General features: G+C 38.6%; 1 protein-coding gene across 1 annotated transcript in view; it reads right to left on the bottom strand.

Moving 5' to 3' along the window:
* SWAP70 (switching B cell complex subunit SWAP70) overlaps positions 1 to 22,886 on the bottom strand; it is a 73,299-nt gene that overhangs the window by 17,508 nt on the left and 32,905 nt on the right. Inside the window, exons 3-6 of the mRNA XM_043481135.1 lie at positions 15,663 to 15,836; positions 4,250 to 4,477; positions 2,552 to 2,698; positions 1,337 to 1,445 (exon numbers count right to left, since the gene is read on the bottom strand). Of these exons, the coding sequence (XP_043337070.1) occupies positions 1,337 to 1,445; positions 2,552 to 2,698; positions 4,250 to 4,477; positions 15,663 to 15,836 (658 nt within the window). The remainder of the gene's footprint in view (positions 1 to 1,336; positions 1,446 to 2,551; positions 2,699 to 4,249; positions 4,478 to 15,662; positions 15,837 to 22,886) is intronic.

Consider the following 22,886-nt stretch of genomic DNA (forward strand, 5'->3'; position numbering starts at 1 on the left):
GCCTGAGTCTGTCCTCTTACTTCACCCTGGAGAGCTTTTCCTATCAGTATACATGCGCAGTACTGATCAGTCCTCCAGTGTGCAGCTGTGCCATCATCTGTTCAACCATGCCCCGATTAATGGACATTTGTTTATAAATCTATCACAAACATTTCTGCAACGATGTGTCATTTTTAAAATGTGCAACTCTATCTTCACTATCTCATTATTAACCCTCACAACAACTCTGAGAGGTAGGTACTATCATTAGCCCCATTCCAGAGAAGAAAGCTGCTCCAGAATTCCTAGTGACCCAGGAGAGAGGATCCAGACCCAGGTACACTTGCCTCAAACTCTGAAGCTACATCAAAATGTCCACAATTCTCAATAAACAATTTTACCTATATTGAAGAATATAACATTCAGAATCCCCTTTCATGATTAAAGAGAAAAATTTCACTTTAATCTTTACTAATGCTGGAGTGATATTTTAGTTTAAAAGTTATTAAATCAAAAGTTTTCATTCTCGAGGTATCTGAAACTAGTGATTTCCTGTGAAAGTAACAAATCTTGAAAATTACTTGAAGTATTCAAAACCTATTGCATAATTCCTCTTTTGTTTTACATATTTCTAAATACTCAAAATGGCCACTTTAAAATTCTTCATGGTCCTTAAAGGGGGAAATTCCATATTCTTGAAATAGTAAGAGTAAATAAATAAAACCAAAAAGGTCCAGTTTGTACTTTTCCCACAAGTTCATCAGGCAAATGAAACTGATGAAAATTTTGGGAACTCCTCTCAGCATGTTTTTCTTCTAGCTACTGTGCTTCACACAGAAGTAACTATAGGCAAACCCTAAACCCTAACCCTAACCCTAACCCTAACCCTAACCCTAACCCTAACCCCTAACCCTAACCCTAACCCTAACCCTAACCCTAACCCTAAATGGGGAACAATGCCGAGTATCTCTTGTTCAGTTGCTCAGTCGTGTCCAACTCTTTGAGACCCCATGGACTGCAATACCCCAGGCTTCCCTGTCCTTCACTGTCTCCCAGAGTTTGCTCAAACTCATGTCCATTGAGTCAGTGATGCTATCCAACCATCTCATCCTGTTGCCCCCTTCTCCTCCTGCCTCAATCTTTCCCAGCATCAAGGGCTTTTCCAATGAGTTGGCTCTTTGCATCAGTCACCAAAGTACTGGAGCTTCAGCTTCAGCACCAGTCCTTCCAATGAATATTCAGGGTTGATTTCCTTTAGGATTGACTGGTTTGATCTCCTTGCTGTCTAAGGGACTCTCAATGAAAAACAGAAAGTGCTCTCAAGTTATATCATGACAAGTAATAAAAAGTACCTTACCCTGAATCCACTCTTGTTTCTTCTTCTTATCTGAAGCACTGATTTCAAAGGTCTTATCAAAACATTTTATGAGAAAAAGGCATTTCTTTCCATCTTTGTCAGGCAAGGACTAAGACAGAAAGCAAAATTAGTCTTTCAAATTTTACTTTCAAGTATTTAAATTCAAACTTAATTACTTATACAAGAAGTACCTATAAATGAATGTTACTGATTTACTTATGCTGCCCTCTAGGCAACAATACTTGCGGTAAAAATCACCCCAGATGAGTGTACAACATCTAGACTGGGAGAACCAACACCACTTGATGGGCCATTTCCTGAGCACAGCAACCCTTGTACATTGCACCTTATGCCTGAACACGTCTCTCACAGGAATCCTGGAAAATATGCCCATGGAACTAACTGTTCCAATAGGTATAGACACCCAGGGTGATTCTCACACCCTGCAGATGTGCCTCTCCCTTCCTTGCACCAAGGGTGTTGTTGCTAGCAAGCTGTGGTTCTTGTCCTATATCCTTATAAGTAGACTGGCATGATCTATCATAATCCTGTGAGTCTCCATGTTTAGCTGAATCTAAGAAGACCCCTTACTGGGCACTGCACACCTTTAATATTAATACATACCATTTCATCCATCAAGACACATTATCATTTATGAATGAGATCTTAGGTATTTTAAATGTTCTTCAACAAATAAAGATGTGGTAATAATTCAGGTATAAACAAAAAATTCAAAACATTATGTTCTTGAGGACTTCACCTATTTACAGAATTAGCAGTGATAAAGTGTTCTGAAAGTCATACCAGTTATTCAAAGACATGTTCTTTTGGTTTATTTATTACACTCAAAAATGGCCCAGGTTCTCAGAAATACTCATGATTTCAAACACTGTCTTACTGAATTTTTTTGGCTTTGTTTTCTTATTTATGACTCCAATTTACTCAAGAAATGACTCCTTAAATATACAAATACATGAGATTTAATCCCTATACTTTATTCTCAAATAGAAGACAGAAAATAAATTCACATTAGAAAAAAATTTTGTTAGGTATCTGTAATTCTCTGGTTCAGAAACTATGGTTACTGTATGCCTATATTATTTTAGAAATGTGACTTTTAAGATTATTTTTAAGGCCCCAGAGTCTAGAAGAAGGAAGATAAACCACTTGGACAGCAGGCGGCAGCACTGGAAAGAGGTAACCATTGACTCTTACCTCCACACAGCAGTTCTCATCCAAGAGAATGTCTCCTTTCTTATCTTTCAGATCCTCACTCACATAATAAGAAATTATGTTGGGTTTTAATACAAACCAGCGTTCAGTCCAGTTTTTCCGTCTATGGCCTTTTTTTATCATGTAACCCTAGGTAAGATTAAATCTGATATAAATGCTGGTGCTTTTCCTTATGAGAGCTGGTATCTCCTCCTTTTAACACACACACACACACACACACACACACACCTCTTCCCCACCCCCCACCACACCTCTTCCTTTTAACACACACACCCTAACTGTGATTCTCAGTAAATCTAGACCTCCATTATTAAAAATGCTAAAAGGTGTCAGTAAAGCTGGCCAAGCACGCCTTCTCAGACAGTCACCCTCTGGCACCAGTGTACCTCTCTACCTGACCTCTCAGGATTCCGGAGCATGAAATCTGCTCCAAAGGAGCAGACATGAAATGGACCAGTAGTTAGGATCCTGGCTTCTAAGTATAGCTTTTAGGCTCACACTTACTAGGCTTGTATTTTCTTCCCATATGTCAGCCTCAAAGACGTGTGATCCAAAATTTTATTTCAGCAAGACTACACATTACTACAGACCAAAACACTTCAGGATTGTTAAAGGATAGTTAACATTTTACACAGTAAATCTATAGGTGCCGATAGCCTGTGGCAGACTATACACATCATCAAATACATAATAATGCTTTGGCTGTATCATGTGACCACTATACTAAGTTCTAAGCACATTACTTGTCCGGTTTGCTAGCTCTTGACATTTAAACCAAAACTATCTCATACTGCAGTTCATCTGCAGTTCTATATTCTGCCATCCTAATGGGCCTGGAAATCCTCTTCAGAGACCATGTTTCCCACCCTCTTATAGCACCAAAAACCTACACAAATTAAGCCTCAATTAAAGTTTATTAATAGGCTACATCTGAAGAAAAGAGCAAAAACAACATCATTACCTAAGAGAGCAAAACAAGGACCAACCAGTAAGGGTTATTATTCAATATAATAATGTAAGACATCTGAAAGATCCACTCAAAATATATAAATTCTATTTACTAAGCATTAACTTTATTAAACAGACTATGTATATCAGCACATCTGTACCATAAATATTATCAGATGCTATGCTGGTACTGAGAATACAAACTTTATAACCTAGTATGATAAACACAACTTTATTACATAAAGGCACTCTTCCCCAAAAGTAAGGGTATTTTTCTGATTTCATAAAAATTATAAATATCATATAGAGAGGTTAACATATATAAATATTATAGTAGTAAGTCCAATAATAAGAAAAAGAATAAAATAAAATTCAGAAATCCCACAACCCAGCAGTGATCACTTCTAACATTTTGGCCCCCATCCCTCCAGACAGCTCTACACACACATATCACATTGCATGAAAGGGATAGACGTACACAAGACGCGAAAGTACTATGTTCAGAAATGTGACCATTTAAACAGTTCTTTCAAAATAGCAACCTCCCAGTGTTTAACTGTAATTATTTACAATGTAAGCCTAACACAAGACTGGGAAAATAAGAAATTTTATTCCTGTTCTAAATTAGTGTAAAAATATAAGTGACTTAGGCTCATCTTTGTGATAAAAATGTTTTATTTCAAACATGTCAAATTCTAAAGGTGAGGAGAAACTGTGTCACAGGACGCTTACCTGTTTCAGCACATCTAATATGAGCTCATTGAAGACCTCGTTAATTGCCATGGACACAGTCTGTCGATCCATGCCTTTGCTAAACTGTCCATTTCCAACAAGCTCAATCAGTTCCCACACAGAAAGGCCATCTTTACTGTCATCAAAGTTGATTTTATAATTTTCAAATTGTTCTTGTTGCCAACTTACTCCCATAGCTTCTGTAAGTTTCTTAAGCAGGTATTCAATCTATAAAAAGAATTTTTAAAGTATTATTGCATAGCAAAAAAAAAAAAAACTTTTAAACTTAGGTATGTATCTATGTTATTTACACTAAATAACTAAATTAAAAGGTCAATTTAGGAAATATTCTTTTATAGTTCCAAGTATATCTTTAAAGAATCTTGACACCATCAAGGAGAAGGGTGTGGATAAAAAGCCACTGATTCTATGCTAACTTAGAATAAAGTAATAAAAAACTGGAACCCTTAAGAGCCTATTTATATAAAGAACAAAAGCAAACTGCATACAGACACTATCATACACAAACTAACTGATGCGATCTGTTTACTCTGTTGGATTTCAATATATGAGAATACTAATTTTACTGAACCAGTATGCAAGCACTAAATAATCATCTCAAAGTATGTACAAGTTAGTCACCAATTTATAAATTTTCCACATAAGCCAATTATTTTAAATTAATGCTGCCACTTCTCATTAGAATTCTGTGTGTTGTAAACAATGGTGAACTCCTAGACTGGGCCAGAAAAGTTTATTAAATTCTGAAACACATAGCTTTGTATACAGAAATAGAAAATACCATGCTCATCCCTCCAAAAAGCTCTACACACACACAACACTGGCATGAAAGGGATCACAAGACACCTGCTGTCCAATAACCTTTTCTTTTTCTGATGAATGAGTGCACAATGAATGGATGTGCACATGATATGAAAGTATTTTTAAAATGTAAATGAAATAGTAACAGTTTTAAAAACAAACTGTGAGGCAGTAATACTGAATTAGAATTGATGTCTCTTACCTTCTGGAAAGCCTGGGTATCCTACAGTGCTCTCTCAAACTCAACATATCCAAATATGAATGAATCATCTCTACCTTTCAAATGGCTTCTCCTCCAATTATGGATTTCAATTGTGAACAACACCATTCACCCATGCCAGGATGACAAACCATGCCCCACTCCTTTACATCAAGACCAGTGACAAAACCCTACTGTTTTCACTTCCCCTCTTTAAATTCTGCCTGGCTCCCTATCACCTCAAAGATAAAGGCAAGCTCCTCTGTGTCCCCCTGTGGTCACTCACCCCCTGTGTATCATCTCTAACATTTTCTCCGCCATGCCTCACTGCAGATTTTACACCCCACCAACACCACCATCAACACTGATCCCACGCAAGCTCTATAAAGAGCTAGCTAGTTAATATTTAAGACTTTATACATCTCTGCTATACGTTTTTCTTTGTTTTGGGTTTTCCTTTTTAACAACCCTTTAAAAATGTAAAAACTATCTTAGGACATGGGCTATATAAAAACAGGGTGTGAACTGAATTCAGCCAGTAAGCTGTAGTCAGCCAACATGTGCAATAGATTATAAATAGTTTACCCATTTAACACACTTTTTTATGCTTCTGTGCCTTGCCCCATGCTGTCCTGTTGAGATTACCTCTCCCCATTTCTCTACTCAGTCATATCCCACCAAGGACCCGCAAATCAGGATCTGCATTTTAACAAGAACCCAGGTACTTTCCTATGCATATTAAAGTCTGAGAAGCACTGCTCTGGTAAAAGTGCTCTGACCCAGGTCAGGTGTTCCTCTTCTGAACTCGGCATACTGTACAGAAAGTATCTCTATATTCAAATGCTGCCCTTTGCTGATTTTTTTGAACTCATTATAGGAGGGACAATGTCCCACTCATCTTTGAATCTCCAGAACTCAGCATCATACACAGATGTAGTAGAGCTCAGTTAATGAAATGGAAATAAACCAAGCTAAACCTCAATTTTTTCATCAAAGAAATGGGTATAATAAAACTCATCATGTAGGACTCCTATGGGGATAAAATGGGACAAAAATAGAACACTGTGCACAATGTCTGGTATAACAGGCACTCAATCAATGCTACTTCCTTCTGCACTGCACCATTTCAAATTACATTTAAGAAAGCATTCATGAAATAACAGAATGAGGAAGAAGGCAAAATTAAATTTACCTATGATTTCCAATGCATAAAGATTATGTAAATATTCTGACAAATACTAGAGGAAATATTACAGTCAATTTTGTTACAGATAGGATTATGAATTAATTTCTTTCTCTTCTTTGTAATTCCAATTTGGTTATAATGTTGTTTGTGAAATAACATACTTTAACAGGAAAAGAATGTGAACAATAGGAAAAACATGTTTGCAAAGAAATAACACACTCACAAAACATCCCAAGGTCAAAAAATATCAACAGCTCTATTGATGTAATTTGATGAGATATTATAAGCTCCTCCAGTATGCAGATTATCTAATACCTTAAATCTAGCATATAGTGGGGTGTTCAACAAATGTTTATTTGCTGGAGAAAAACACACTCAGGTCTTCCCTTTCTCTTGTTGGAGATGTACCTGTTAAGCTTATGCATCTGCTGTTAAATTTAACAGATATTATTTTCTTGGTTTTTTAAAAAAATTATTTTTGCCTGTGCCGAGTCTTTGTTGCCACACATGGGCTTTCTCTACTTGCAGCAAGCAGGAGCTACTCTCCAGTTGCAGTGTGAGGGCTTCTCACTGTGGGGGCTTCTCATGCTACAGAGCACAGGCTCGAGGGCACATGGCCTTCAGCAGCTGTGCCATGCAGGTTGTGACACATGGGCTTAGCTCCCCTCAGCCTGTGGGATCTTCCCAGACTAGGGATCGAACCCATGTGCCCTGCACTGGCAGGAGAATTCTCAACCACCTGACCACCAGGTAAGTTCTTGGCTTTTAAAAAGAAATAACAGGGACAGGAAGTGGAAAAAGAGAAAAAGGGAAATCAAGAAGAAAAAAGGGAAGAGGGACAGAGAGACCAGGATAGAAAAGAGAAGACGGGAAAAAAAGATTAAAGCAATAAGGCACAAGAAAGAAAAACTTAATTATATAAACAACTGACCAAAGTAAATTAACTCAGAGGCATTCTCACGCACAAAAATTCAATCTCCCTAAGGCAGCAGAAAGAGGGCCCATGCTGCCTGATCACAACTTGGGATAAAAGCTTATACAGGCACTCCTAGAAGTTTTAGTAGTGAGGCTATGGGTGTCGCCACATGTATGGACAGGATGACAAAAAGTGGGTGTGACAAGACAGTGCATCTGACTGACCATTAGAACAAGTCAGGAAACAGCTGGGAATGACCCTGTGCCCCTCAGTTCCGCTTGTATATTGGAGCTTCAATTCCTCTCCTGTATTGGAACGTCTTTTACAATGCTTCCAGTCTACAGCAAGCGGAGCTCTTCTAGGGGCAGCTCTCCAGGTTCCTCCTGAACCTTTGTGCACACGCCCGACCCCCAGCCCTTCAGAGTTTGTCATCGGGGCCCAGTTTGTCCTCTGCATTCCCAGTGACTGCCAGGTAACTGATCTAGACTTACTTCCTGCTGACTTTGAACACAATCACATACTTATCACAACCAAGTAACTTAAGAACCTCTTCTTTCATTGTATTGCGCCAAGGAGAGACAAACATTCCCATTCTCAACTATTTGATCATACTAAATAATAAATCACCTGTTGCTGTGTTAGTCTGAGTGGCCTGCACCAATTCTAAGAGCTCATTCAGTTTCAGGAAGCAGCTTACTTCCTCCTTCCAAGGCAAGTTGCACCAAAAATAACAAAGAATAAACTTTCAAGCTGCATGTGATTTTTGAGGCCTCTGGCTCTGAAATTTCTTTGTTAAAAGTTCTTTCCCTGTAATCATTAAAGAGGGCCTTTATTGACTTAATTCAGATTTTATTTCACTGGGGATCTCTTAAAACTCTTTCAGGTTTGAGATTTAACTGCATGAAGGCAATTCTTCCAAATAAGCAACAGACACATCCTGTTTTGTTCTTGGCTCAGTGGGAAATGAATACTCATGTAAAAACTATACTTCACACACACACATTTCCAGGAAAACCGTTCAACAAAAATTTCAGAACCACCTCAAATGGGGACACGCTAGTTCTGGACTTTCGTGAAGTAAGTCATTTATTTATTCAATGTTCTTGATAACTACTTTCTCGGTGATAAGAAATGAATCAAAAGCAAATTTATCTATACCACTTATGTTATTCATATAACTACCACTGTTACTTATGTCTAATACAGTATTAATCAAAGGTGGAGAATAAAATCTCACTTTAAAACATTTTGGACTTAAAATGCAAATGATCATTATGATAAACGACTTATTGGAAACATAAAGATTACTTTAAATTTATAAAGCCTAAAATCAACTGGTAATATTACAAATCAAACTCATACATGACAAATTAAGACATTATACTTCAATTTTATTTTAAATGTGTATGTTTTCATACTTAATTTTATTAAAATCTGTAAGCCTAAAACTAGTTCCAAATACAGTTCTTTTTTAATACTTAGTACCATAACAGTACTTTAATAAGTACTTAGGAAGGAAGCAAAATCTAACAGAGAATGGAACCTGAAGAAAAAACTCCACTGTTTTTCATAAAACGTGCAACCTTGAATTTGCATTGCTTGAGCAAAAGCCAGGAGATGTGCTAATAGCTTAATAAACACAAGACCATATTTTAAATCTTAGGAGGCTGGCTCAGTAGTCAAACAAAGCTATTTCACATAAATCTGTTTTAATGATCCTTTCTTTCCCCACACAAGTACTCCTGGCCACAGAGGAGTAATCTGTAGATCTAACTCTAATTCTACTTCTAATCAGAAGAATGCTGAGGGAGCTAAGGACATCAAAACAACAGAATATGTCCAAACAGTGACATGACAAGGTATGCTGCCTGGCTATCCTGACAAGTCAAGAAAAGGCTGTTCCCTTCTCAAACGAGATTAAGTTGTTTAGGAGAGGAGCAAGACACTCTTGTCAGCCTGCAGAGAGGAAAACAAGCAAGCTGTGGCATCTTGGCTGGGCTCCGGGTGCAGAAAAATAAAACTCATGGCCCACCTCAAGTCTTTGTGAGTCACAGTTTTTCAGGCCACCCAAAGCAGAAATCGTTTGAGTGTCTTAGACAGGGCAGTCAGGAAGCTGGTGCTGACAGGCTCCCTCCACAGCCTGTGACTCAGTGATGACTTAAAGCCAATGACAAGTCCCCCACATCAAGTCAGAGCTGCTTCAGGGAATACGGTAAATCTCCCTACAAAGTAATTTCTAATTCTAAGGTCACTTTCAAGTCCACCATATATATTTTGGTGATGGAAAGAACCAAAAGATCATGGGTAAGAGACCCACTACATCTCCAGTTCCAAAGAAAATGCAGAGTAAAACTACAAAATGTCTTAAAAGACAACAATGGAGATTTTATTAGCATAATTCTTCCAAGCAGCAGCTAGGTTTAAAAATACCATTGCCATATCTACATCTATCAACATTCTATTCCCTTCTATATGTCTCTGTATTAAACAAGATAATTTTCATGGACAAAAATTCCATAACATGTTTTAATTTCCCCTTTAACATACGTGCACAATTACATTATTATTATTAAACACTGAGAAACTGTTCCCACCACTGCAGTGAACTTGCTTTCTCCTTGCTCACCAATGACAACCTAATTATTAAATCCAAGGACAACTTCTCATTCATCACCCTGTAATTTTTCTATAGCACCTAACGCTAGGAACTACTTTTCTGCTTCTTAGAACTTTTTTTTCTTTGGCACCCATGACTCAACACTCTCCCAGTTCTCCTACCTGACAGACTATTAAACTTCCTTCACCAAATCTACTTCCTCCCCCGGGTACAGAAAGGGACCCATGCCTCTGTGCTCAGCCCTCGCTTCTCCCACTACCGTCTCTTTCTTCCTGATCTAACCCACTCCCGTGGCTTCCCTCTCTGTCTCCAGCCCTGGCCTCTCACAGCTCTAAACGTACTCTTCCAGTTGAAACAAGGCAGTTCCACAAGGATGATCCACTCATAATGCCAACTGTACCAAACCATCACCATACATCACATCCCAAATAGTTCATCACCAGTGCTTCACATACTTTAGTCCTCACAAGTGTCTAGTGAAGGAAGCAAACAGGGAGACTAAGTAATCTGCTCATGGTCACAGAGCCAAAGGGTGGTCAAGCAGGGATTTAAATCAGGCAGTCTGATCTGAAAGACCACGCTTTAAACAACTACACTATATTTCCTCCCAGTTGCCCAGACCTGAAAGTTGTCTCTGTCCCTGCACAGCCATCATGCTCCAGTTAAAAAGGACATGTGTCATTCATTTTCACTGCCCAGCACCTAACCCCCCCTTTTTTACAGTTATTAAAATTACATTTATTAATTTTCAATGACATCTTTACAGCATAATGTTAACTGAAAAAAAGAGCAGGGAAAATTGTATATATTATACAACCACACTGTATTTTTTTAAAAAGTCATGAATAGAAAAAAATATAAAAAGTAGTATTTCCAAATGCTAACCTTGGTTCTCTTTCAGTGGCAGAACTACAGAACTATAAAAAGAAAGTTCTTTATACTTATTTGTAGAAATAAGTAGAATAAGAACCTAAAGTTTCTGTAATTAACAGATATTTTATAGGGAAAGTGAAAGTGTTAGTCGCTTAGTCATGTCCGACTCTCTGTGAGCCCATGGACTACAGCCCACCAGGCTCCTTTATCCATGGAATTCTCCAGGCAAGAATACTGGAGTGGGTTGCCATTCATTTCTCCAGGGGATCTTCCCAACTCAGGGATCAAATTGCAGGCAGATTCTTTACTATCTGAGCTACCAGGGGAAAGATACTATCTATAGGGAAAGTTCAGTTCAGTCACTCAGTCGTATCTGATCGACCCCATGGACCGCAGCACGCCAGGCTTCCCTGTCCATCACCAACTCCCTGAGCTTGATCAAATTCATGTACACTGAGTTGGTGATGCCATCCAACCATTTTATCCTCTGTCGTCCCCTTCTCCTCCTGCCTTCAATCTTTCCCAGCACCAGGGTCTTAATCCAATGAGTCAGTTCTTCACATCAGTTGGCCAGAGTATTGGAGCTTCAGCTTCAGCATCAGTCTTTCCAATGAATATTCAGGACTGATTTCCTTTAGGATTGACTGGTTTTGTTTCCCGGTTATCCAAGGGACTCTCAAGAGTCTTCTCTAACACCACAGTTCAAAAGCATCTGTTCTTTGGCACTCAGCTTTATGGTCCAACTCTCACATCCATACATGACTACTGGAAAAACCATAGCTTTGACTAGACGGACCTTTGTTGGCAAAGTAATGTCTCTGCTATTTAATCTGCTGTCCAGGTTGGTCATATCTTTTCTTCCAAGGAGCAACTGTCTTTTAAGTTCATGGCTGCAGTGATTTTGGAGCTTAAGAAAATAAAGTCTGTCACTGTGTCCATTGTTTCCCCATATATGTGCCATGAAGTGATGGGACTGGATGCCATGGTCTTAGTTTTTGGAATTTTGAGTTTTACGCCAGCTTTTTCACTCTCCTCTTTCACTTTTATCAACAGGCTCTTTAGTTCCTCTTCACTTTCTGCCATAAGGGTGGTGTTGTCTACATATCTGAGGTTATTGATATCAATAACCTTGATTCTAGCTTGTGATTCATTCAGCCCATCATTTTGCATGATGTACTGTACATACAAGTTAAATGAGCAGGGTGACAACATACAGCCTTAACGTACTCCTTTCCCAATTTTGAACCAGTCTTTTGTTCCATGTCCGGTTCTAACTGTTGCTTCCTGACCTGCATACAGATTTCTTAGGAGGCAAGTAAGGTGGTCTGGTTTTATAGGGAAAGGATGCTATTAATTTTTTAAAATAACTCTCTCTACCAGCTCTCTGACAGAAGTAGTAAAACTTGGCTTACATATAGCAGGCCTGCCTCTTTCTGACCATGAAAACTAATGAAGGCACACAAAAGATCAGAGTGACAGCCACCAAACCCTCACATAATTAAGCTCTGGGCATGAATCAGTCACTCATTCATTCTATGAACTAAAAATAATATATAAAAGCTCTTATCACTGATCTACTTTTATCTCTACAGGGGCTTAGTAGCAATAGTTGTTGTTGGGAGTATCACTTCATTATTAACCTTATTAGTGAGGAAAGTTCAAAGTAAAATCCTAAATTAGTAGTCTTCAAAATGACATGTTTCAGGTTCTTCTGTTCTCCAGGGTCACAAACGGAGGTTGTCCAGGGCGTACTGAAATTCCAAATCTCAGAACTCTCAGTCTTTGGAAAAAACCAGTGGGCTGGGCGCTGAAGTAACTGACCCCAGAGTCTCATCGTGCCCATGACCAAAAGAATGACCAGGTAAATAGACCAGTCCAGGATGGGAGAAGCTAGCGGGCACGCTGTTAAATCAACGCTAACCCCCTTATGTCTGGGGAATCCCACTGTGGACGCTAAACACAAATGGGCCCTTCTCAAGCCTCCTCTGCAGCTAGTTCATGGCAGCTGACCTAGATCATAACGATCAGATGCATCATACCCTGTGATTGGGAAGTAGGCATAGAAAGCTCTCCAAGAACAGTTGCAGGAAGATCTGAGTTCCCGGGCAGCAGTGTGCAGGGTCAGAAATATTCCACAGTACAATAAAGTCTCCCTGTGGTTCCCCACTGCACAGCCTCCACACCTGGTTTTCAGCCATAATAGCCATTCTATAAGCTACCCAACATTTTTAAAATTACCTTTCTGGCTTAAATCAGTCAGTCCAGCTACTTCAAAGACTGGCAACTTGGCCAAGTGAGATATCTCACTCATCTCAGACATGCTCTTCCTTTGCTTTCCTGCCTCACATGACCTCACCCTCTGTCCCTTCCACCCAGAAGTCTTCTCCTTTGCTTTTTTCATTAGTCAAAACTCTTCCATCTTTTAAGCCCCAGCATAAGTGTTATTTCCCCCCTAAATATAACAGCAAACACAATGAGCACTTCCTAAAGGCCAGGCATTCTTCTCATTTCATCGTCACAAAAACAGTAGGAGGTAGATAGTAGCATTAGCCTTAGTTTACAGTGGTGGAAACTGTAGCAAAAATTAAATAAATTGCCCAAGGTCTCACAGCTAGTAAGCAGTGATGAAGCTAGAATTCAAATCCAAGACAACTGACTCCAGATCTCTGCTCTTAACCAGGGAACACCAAATTACAGCCCATGAGTCAAATCTACCCTACGAGCCAAATATGACTCTCAGCCTGTTTTTATACACCCTTGCTTTAAGAACCGTTTTCACATTTTTAAGTGGTTGCAGGGGGGAATCAAAAGTATAATAATACTTCATGGTCCATGAAAATTATATGAAATTCAAATTTCAACATCCATAAATAAAAGTTTTATTGAAGCAACATACTGTCTTGTGGCTGCTTTCATGCTATTAACAGCAGAGTTGAGTAGCTACAACACAGACAATATGGTCAGAAAGCCCACAAAGTCTCAAATATTTTCTGTCTGGCCTTCACTGAAAAAGTTTAAGATGCTCCTTTTAACCACTGCATTCTATTGCCTCTCTTAAAAAAGACTTCCCTGATCCCTGACTTCTCCCAAACTGGAATAAATCTTTCCCTTCTCTGTATTTACATGGCATTTGAGCTCTCTCATAACAGGTTGTCTATTTTGCTTTGAATTACACTTGACTTTCTTTTGCTTGAGCAGACTGCAAATTTCTTGAAGGCAGGAAGTCATCTTTTTCACTTCAGATTCCTCTTATTGCCTCATTTATTGTTGCCAGTCAATAAATACTTGCTGATTTGAAAAAATATTGCAGTGTAAACTTTTAAACAGATTTTCCTAACATGAACATGAATCACAGAAATAAATCACAGACCGGACTCCATGCTGGCAGAGTGGATAATAATGGGCACGCTTGATCACTAGTGGTGGGTATATAAACTGGTATAGCCTTCTGAAGGGGCAGTTCTGCCTCGTTTATCTAATACCCTAGAAGTATGCATTTTTTAGGACTTAGAATTCCACTGATGAAACTGTGGAAAGAAAGAAGCAGACTAGTGTGCAAAAATGTAAAAATGTATGCAATAACATTAGTCACAGGAGCTAACATATTTACTAAATACATATCACGTGCTTGGCACTGAGCTAACTCCTTTATTTATTTTTTCCCCTAGTCACAATTTAATTATTATTTTTTAATTTTAGATTTTTTTATTGAGGTAACACTGGTTTATAACATTACATAAGTTTCTTGTATACAACATTGTATTTCTACATCTATATGCACTACAGTATTCTCGCCACCAAAAATTTAGTTTCCATCCATCATGATACAGTTGACCCTCTTTATTCATTTTACCATCCCCACCCCCACAACCCCTCTGATAACCACTACTCTGTTCCCTGCATCTACATGTTTTTGTTTGGTTTGGTTATTTTGTTTATATTCCACATATGCATGAAATCATACGTAGCCATCTTTCCCTGACTTGTTTCACTTACTGAACTAAGTTCTTTAAATATGAAGCCTCACAACCCTTAGAATAAACATTTTTAAGAGCTCTATTTTATAGATGAGGAAATTAAAATTCAAGAGGTTAAATAACATTGTCCAATGTTAGAGGATTACAGATGACTCTTTTTTTAAGGGGAAGACTACAGCTGATTAATCTGATATTATTAGTCTTTTCTAAATTTACAACTGTGATAAGCATATATGCATCATTTTTAGGGCAATAAGACAGCACAGACCTTACTCCTGCATTCCCTGCTCCTTTCCCCACCTTCAGAAGCTCAGGGAAAATAATCCACAACAGAACAAGCCAATGTCCTTTTTAATTTACTTTGCAAAGCATGGTTTTAAAAAAGTATCCATCCTTGACTTTGACACAGGAATAGTATTTTCTCACATAAATGAGCCTTGGGAATAACATTCTGGATCCTATGTGTTTCCCATATAGTATCCTTCAGCTAGTTCTTATGGTTTGCCAACATGTAAGTAGACAGAAAATTATGCTGTGACTTGTACTGAATAGAAGACTCCTTGAACATGAGAATGGATTTGTCTATAATTAGAACAGCTTAAAGAGGAAGAACCCCACCCTGCCTGTAAATATCCAGAGTTACTGCATGACCTCAAATTACTAAGTCTGGGACTTTTTTGGATCCACGCTTTTTTGCCTTTGATCCAAAAACACTAGCATAGGACCTCCTTCCATATCTACACTGAATTAACACAGATACTTCCAAGTTAGATCTACTAGATGCTAAGATAGTCACATAAAGCTTCTCAGAGCCACACCTTACCTCTTCTGGCACAATAATTAGTGGGTATTTGTCCTCAGATAAAAAGTTGAAAATAACCCATATTTTAAATGCATCTTCTTCCGTAATGAACAGGGGATTCTTTGTGAGATTTTTTTTGACACAGAGGGTCCAACACATCCTATTGAATTCAATCTTGTCAAAGTTGTCTTGGACCTAAAAAGAAATGAGGAAAAATTCCAATGAATCAGTCCTAAATAAGTAGCACGTAAACCAAGTAAAACAGAAAGACAAAGCCTACTACAGGCTTCCATTTTAATCAATCCAGTTAACCAATAACCATTTCCTAGTAGTTGCTTAGGTACCACACTTTCAAAGGTTCAATTAAGAATGTTATATTGAGCCTGACACTGAAGTAACACCTGCTCATGTGACTCACTTGGCACATGAAATACTAGCTTGTCAAGTAATTTTTTCATGTATAAATATTATCTTCTCAACAGACTACCAATCTTGGTATAGGAGTTAAGAATGTCAGTTATTCAATATGAGCTACATGCATATATCATTCTTACCTATATGGTCAAAGAAGATACTTTCTCTTGGGAAAAACTATTTAACTGAAATTCTAAAAAGACAGCTCTGCCACTCGGTCATTCAATCATGTATTCAACATTCCCTCAGGGTCTACTGGTACGCTTCCGTGGTGGCTCAGATGGTGAAGAATCTGCCTGCAATGCAGGAGACCTGGGTTCAATCTCCAGGTCAGGAAGCTCCCCTGAAAAAGGGAATGGTAACCCACTCCAGTACTCTTGCCTGGAGAATCCCATGGACAGAGGAGCCTGGTGGGCTGTAGTCTGTGGGACTGAAAAAAATCAGACACGACTGAAGTGACTTGGCACGCATGCACAAAAATGAGCCAACTACTAAGCTACGGAAGGATATAAAGAAACTACTCTAGTGGTCGAGTGGCTAAGACTCTGTGCTCCCAATGCAAGGGGCCTGGGTTTGATCCCTGGTCAGGGAATTACATCCCACGTGTCACAACTAAAGATCCAGCCCAGCCAAATAAAGAAATAAATAAATAGGTTTTTAAAAATTAAGGATATAAAGATGAAGAATAACTTGGTCCCTGCTCTTAGAATAGTCACAGTTTATTATGAAAAACAGACATGCAAACAGACAAATCTTAACATAACACAGTGTATGATTCAATAGTTTTTACTCATTCAACTGATAAAAGTTAGACAGTAGTCATTATCTGCCAGGGACATCACAGAGATACTGAATATTTTGGGTTGGACAAAAAGTTTGTTTGAGTTTTCCCAAAAGAGCCTGAAGAAAAACCCTAATGAACTTTTTGGCCAACTCAATACTGCTAGCCCTTGTCTCCAAGGAATGTCAAGACAATCACAATATAGTGTCCTAAGTATTACACAGATGTAAACAGAGGCTTCTGTGGGAACACTGAGGAGCTAACAACCCAATCTTAAGAACTGGGGAAAGATTTACTGAAAAGGTGACGGAGCTGAGTCCCAAAGAACCATCAAGAGTCAAACAGTTTAAAAACGAAGACTGTTACAGGTAGAACAGAATGTGAGACAGCCCAGAGGTGGACACAACCATGGTCAGTTTAGAAATGCAGAAGATTAATATGAATGGGCTACTTGGTACTGAGGGTGGTATAAGTCAGGCTCTTCATAAGTGCAAATCACAGAAACTATCTTGAGTTCCTTTAAACAGATAAAGAATGTATTGGAAAAGCAATGGGTAACCTCAAAGATCTAACACAAAGGCTAAAACATCTAGACTCTAAAACTAAGCCATTAACAATCCAGGTTAGGCAGTCAGAACTGCAGTTGAAACTACTCGTGGTACCAGCAGGTGGAGACACCACGGTCAGTGTAACAGGAGGCCATCGCTGCTGCCACTGATCCAGTCCTTGATCTTCCATGTCACTCACTGCAGGGTCAGAGTCACACTGGGTCACATTTCTATGCCCGAGCTGCCAGGAAGCAGGGAAAATGAGTATCTAAACTCAATATGTGAGATATGAGACAGGTCCTGTCCTCCTTCCAGACACAGGAAAGAATTCAGATACTGGACAGTCAGAAAAAAAAACAAAAAACGCCCACTGTATGTGGCACGGTGAAAGAGAGAGAGTGAAGACCAGATCATGAAGAGCCATATATATAATTCAGGGTAAAGAGTTAGGATTTATCTGTACTGGAGGAGTGGGAGGGAGCAACATACACAACCTGCATTTTAAAGCCATACTGGGGACAGTATGGAAACATGAGCAAAGAAATTCTGTTTAGAGACAGAGATGAACAAAGTGTGTATAACATAAGGAAGAAGTCACTAGTTGGCTGCAGGAAGAAGTTTCTCTTTGTGGTTGGCAAACCAGTTTCCCAAGAGTAAGAAGATATCCTTTGTGCTCTGCCTTCGGCACCGAGTCTCCGTCTGCCACAGTTTCCCATGCCCCCAATATACACAAATGACCCCAAGAAGGGAAAGTAACAGCTGCTGCTCCTCTTTTTTCTTTCCTTTTCTTTTTTTTCTCTCTTTAACACCATTTATTGAGGACTTAGCATATGCTTGGCATTTTATATGCAGTTTCTCATTTAAACTTTGTGTTGGCCCCCTAAAGGTTAAATATCTTCCTCATTTTACAGATCAGGAAACACATTCAGGAAAATTGGGTACCAAGTTTACATGACTAGTAAATATCAAGACTGGAGTTTAAATCAAAGCTCACACTCTATCCCTTTTTTCTATGCCCAACTGCTTATAGAACTCAGAGGACTCTATTTATATGATGGAAGACTTCTCTACAGGACTAGTCTCAAAGGCCACTTTATCAACTCTAAACACCCACAGCCCTAAAAAGCACTAAGTGGAAGATACGCCACCAGGGGAAATGACATATGCATGGAAGCACAAAGCTCTGCTCCGAGGAACAAGAAGTGATTCTATGTGGATCATGTGGTCAATTAGACTTCCTGAGAGGGAGTGGCCAGATTTATGGCTAGAAAAGCAAACACAGACAGAAATCACAAAGAGCTTTATAATTTCAATAAATAAATAGCCTTAGGAAACCCCCCCATTTTAGAGCAAAGAACAGCCAGGTCATCTGCAGCCCAGATCAGCAGTTTGCAGAAAAGACAGTATTTGGGGCAGACTTCAAAGCACAGTGAAACAGTACAAGGAACAGTGCTGCGAAGGATAGGAAAGGAGACCGCATGAGCAAAGGCACGGCAGGGGCTGCACACCAACCGTGTTTGGGGGACAGCCACAGGAGGAAGGGGACAAAACAAGGAGAAAGAAAGATGAAGTGCTCAATTATGTGACTCTTCAACCTGCAGTTCTGCTAAGATATTTATGTCATCTGAAGACACTCAAAGAAGGAACTGTAACCTAAGAGGAAAGGCAGATTTGTGAATCGACTGCATGCCGACAAGGACTGAAGCCACAACGGTCAATGAGATCACTGAGGGCAAACTCAAAGTGAGAAAAGAGATGGAATCGAAACAGAACCTCAAAGGATTTGCACATTTACAAAGTGAGGGAAGGATGAGGAATTATGACGCCTGGAAGAACAATCAAAGTGGTAGGAGAACCACAAAGACATAAAAACTGAGTGAGCAAACAAGAAGAAGAAGGTCTGACCAACCAGTAGTCTCCCCCTTTATCCATGAGGGATAAGTTCCAAGACCCCCAGTGGACATCTGAAACCACATGTGTTTTTTTCCTATACATAACAAGTCTATGATACAGTTTAATTTACAAATTAGGCATAATTGAAGATTAACAATAATAATCAATAATAAAAAAATCATAAACAACATATTGTAATAAATGTTATATGAATGTGGTCTCTCTCTCAGAATATCTTACTGTACAAATGTTAATGCCTTTTCCATCTTTAAGCACTTAACGTGTACTTGGCCATGACTTCTGCAGTTTTGAGATGCAACAGGAAAACTAACAGAATTTCTTTTTCCTTCTTCACAATTTCACGGATACAAGATTCATTCTTACCAAACATATTAGCAACGTCAGCATGTTTTCTTTCCTTATTAAGTAGAGAAGTTTCAACTTTTCACTTAAAGGAAGTACTTTAAAGCTTCTCTTTGGCCTATGTAACTTGCCAGCATCACCACTCTTGTGCTTTGGGTCCATTTTTAAGTCAATAAGAGTTACTTGGTAATTCTCTGGTCATTCAGTGGTTAGGACCTGGAGCTTTCACTGTTGTGGCCCTGGTTCAATCCCCGGCCAGGGAACTAAAATCCTGCAAGTTATGTGACATGGCCAAAAAAAAAGGATGGGGGTTACCTGAACACATTCTCATGTGTTCACTGTATACCATGACAGTCAATTTGATAACCCAGGTGGGTATTAACTGACTAGCAGGTGGGACACACAGCACAAAGGGACGATTCACGTCCTGGGAAGCATGGAGCAAAAACGTGCAATTTCATCGCACTACTCTGAAGAACATACAATGAACTATGAATTCTTTATTTCTGGAATTTTCTGTTTAATATTTTCAGACCACAGCTGACAACAGGTAACTAAAACCACAGAAAGAGAAACTACAGATAAGGAGGGGCTGCTGCAGTGCCAAATGCTACAGAGAAATTAAGAAGGAGTCATTTGAGAAAAGACTGCTGGTTTTGCAACTGACTGGTCACTAGTTAATTATCTTCAAGACAGCCAAGAAGTCTGTGTATAAAGTCAGACTGCAATGGGATCAGAAACCAACCAAATTCTCCATAAATTAGCTTTCCCAGGAAATAAATAGTGGCTCTTTGATGCAAATGCAAGTGCTCAGTGTCTTACTTAATTTTAATGAGTTGCCTGTTTGGCTTATTACTTCTTTATATTCTAATCTGTCAATAATATTCTTTAGTTTACACACACTCAAAGGTAAAAGTGTATTAAATGATGGCATTTACACCCTTTAAAAAAAGGGACAAAATCAGATCATACAGGAAAAGTCCACAATTAACATCATACTCAAAGGTGAAAAACTGAAAGCTTTTCCTCTAAGATCAAGAACAAGATAAGGATGCCCACTCTCACCACGTCTATTCAATACAGTTCTAAAAGTCCCAGACACAGAGATTAGGCAAGAAATGCAAATAAAAGGCATCCAAATTGGAAAGAAAGAAGCAATGACAATCTGAAAAGAAAATTAAGAAAACAATCTGATTTGCAATAGCCATCAAAAATACTAGGGAGTAAACTGAACCAAGGAGGTAAAAAGACTTGTATACAGAAAATTACAAAACATTACTCAAAGAAACTAAAGATGACATAAATAAATGGAAAGACATCCTATGTTCGTGGAATGAAAGACTTAACACTATTAAATGCCCACACTATCCAAAGCAATTTATTATAGATTCAATGCAATCTCCATCAAAATTTCAATGGCTTTTTTTTTTTTTTTTGTAGAAACAAAAAACATTACCCTAAAATTCATACGGAATCTCAAAGGTCCACGATAGTTAAAACAATCTTGAGAAAAACAAAGGTGGAAGCCTTATACTTCTTGATTTCAAAACCTACTACAAAGATACAGTAATCAAAACAGTGTGTACTAGGGAATTCCCTGGCAGTCCAGTGATTAGGACTCCATGCTTCCACTGCAGGGAGCATGGGTTTGATTCCTGGTTGGGGAACTAAGGTCCTGCAAGTCATTCAGCATGACCAAAAAACAAGAAGAAGAAAGAAAAAAGAAACAGTATGGTACTGGCATAATGACAGACACACAGACTAATAAAACAGAATAGAAAGCCCAGAAATAAACCCTCATTTATACTTAAAGGCCAGTCTGTTCAACAAAAGGTGTTGGAAAATCTGAATGTCCACATGCAACAGAATGAAGATGGCCCCTTATCTTATACCATATTCATAAATTAAGTTCAAAATGGAGTAAAGATCTATCTAAATGTAAGACCCGAAAGTATAAAACTCCTAGAAGAAAATATAGAGGAAAAACTTCATGATACTGGAATGAGCAATGATTTCTTAGATATGATGCTAAAAAAGCACAGGCAACAAAAGCAAAATTAGACAAAATAACATCAAACTTAAAAGCTCCTGCACATACCAAAAAGAAAAAAAAAAAAAAAAAACCCATCAACATGGATGAAACAGTTCTTGCCATCCTAGAACTTACACTCCAGGGGAGTAATAAGATATCAAACCATACAGCAATAATACAACCACCTGTATGGTGAAAACTGTGGTAAAAAAGAAAAGCACAGAATGTCGCAAGCGTCCATTACAGGGAAGCTGCTTAGGTCTAGAATGGGTGGGGTGCTACCTGGAGAAACCTCCCTGAGGAAGTGACAATCAAGCCGAGATCTCCACATGATGGGTGGCGGAAACCTTACAGCAGAGGAAGCAGCATGTCTGAAGGCTCTGTGGCAAGAAGGGTCTTAGTAATCTGAGGAAGGCCAAGGTGGTTGCCCTGAAGTGAGCAAGAGGGAGGGGAGAGAAGGCTAGAGAGGCTGCAGAAGCCAAACGGAACATGGCCCTGCACGTCATGATAAAGATGCTGGACTTACCTAAAAACAAGCCATTGAAGGGTATGGGTTCAATATCCAATGTGACCTCAATTAAAATAAATCCATAAGTTGAAATGGTCTCTAGGCCCATTCAAACTATAAAAGGTCTAAAAATCTATGATTCCATACTCTATGTCATCTACAGGAACAAACTGGCTCCAAAATTCTAGTCTGCATCACACATATTAAATCAATAGTCTCACATTTAATAATAATTGCTGCTAGTGGTTTCAAGGTGTCCAAACCAAAGATAATTTCCAAGAAAGAAATATGCAGAGTGTTTCTTATTTTTACATAAAATTTTTACTTTACACCAAGATTCATACATATGAAGAATAAGATACCACCTCAATTCTGACTCAAAGTACTAAAAGTATTTATAAAACTAAACTCACATGTTCTCTAAACTAGAAACTTTACGCAAACCCAGCTCAAGACTAAAGTTGTTGTGGAACAGAAACAGTTCTCGAAAGACAGGGAAATTAGTCAATTTAGTGCTTAAGAAACTGCAGAAATTTTTCTCAGAAAGCATTCATACTCTTTGATCAATAATTCTACTTCAATTACTTGTTGTTCAATCAATACTTGTTGTTCAGTCAATACTTGTTGATTATCCTAACAGGAGAACCAGAGTCAGACAAAGATTCACCTAGGATAGTCACTATTATTTAAGAGTGGGGAAAAAAAT

This window comes from Cervus canadensis, chromosome 11 (assembly GCF_019320065.1).
Source record: "Cervus canadensis isolate Bull #8, Minnesota chromosome 11, ASM1932006v1, whole genome shotgun sequence".
Classification (NCBI taxonomy): Eukaryota; Metazoa; Chordata; class Mammalia; order Artiodactyla; family Cervidae; genus Cervus; species Cervus canadensis.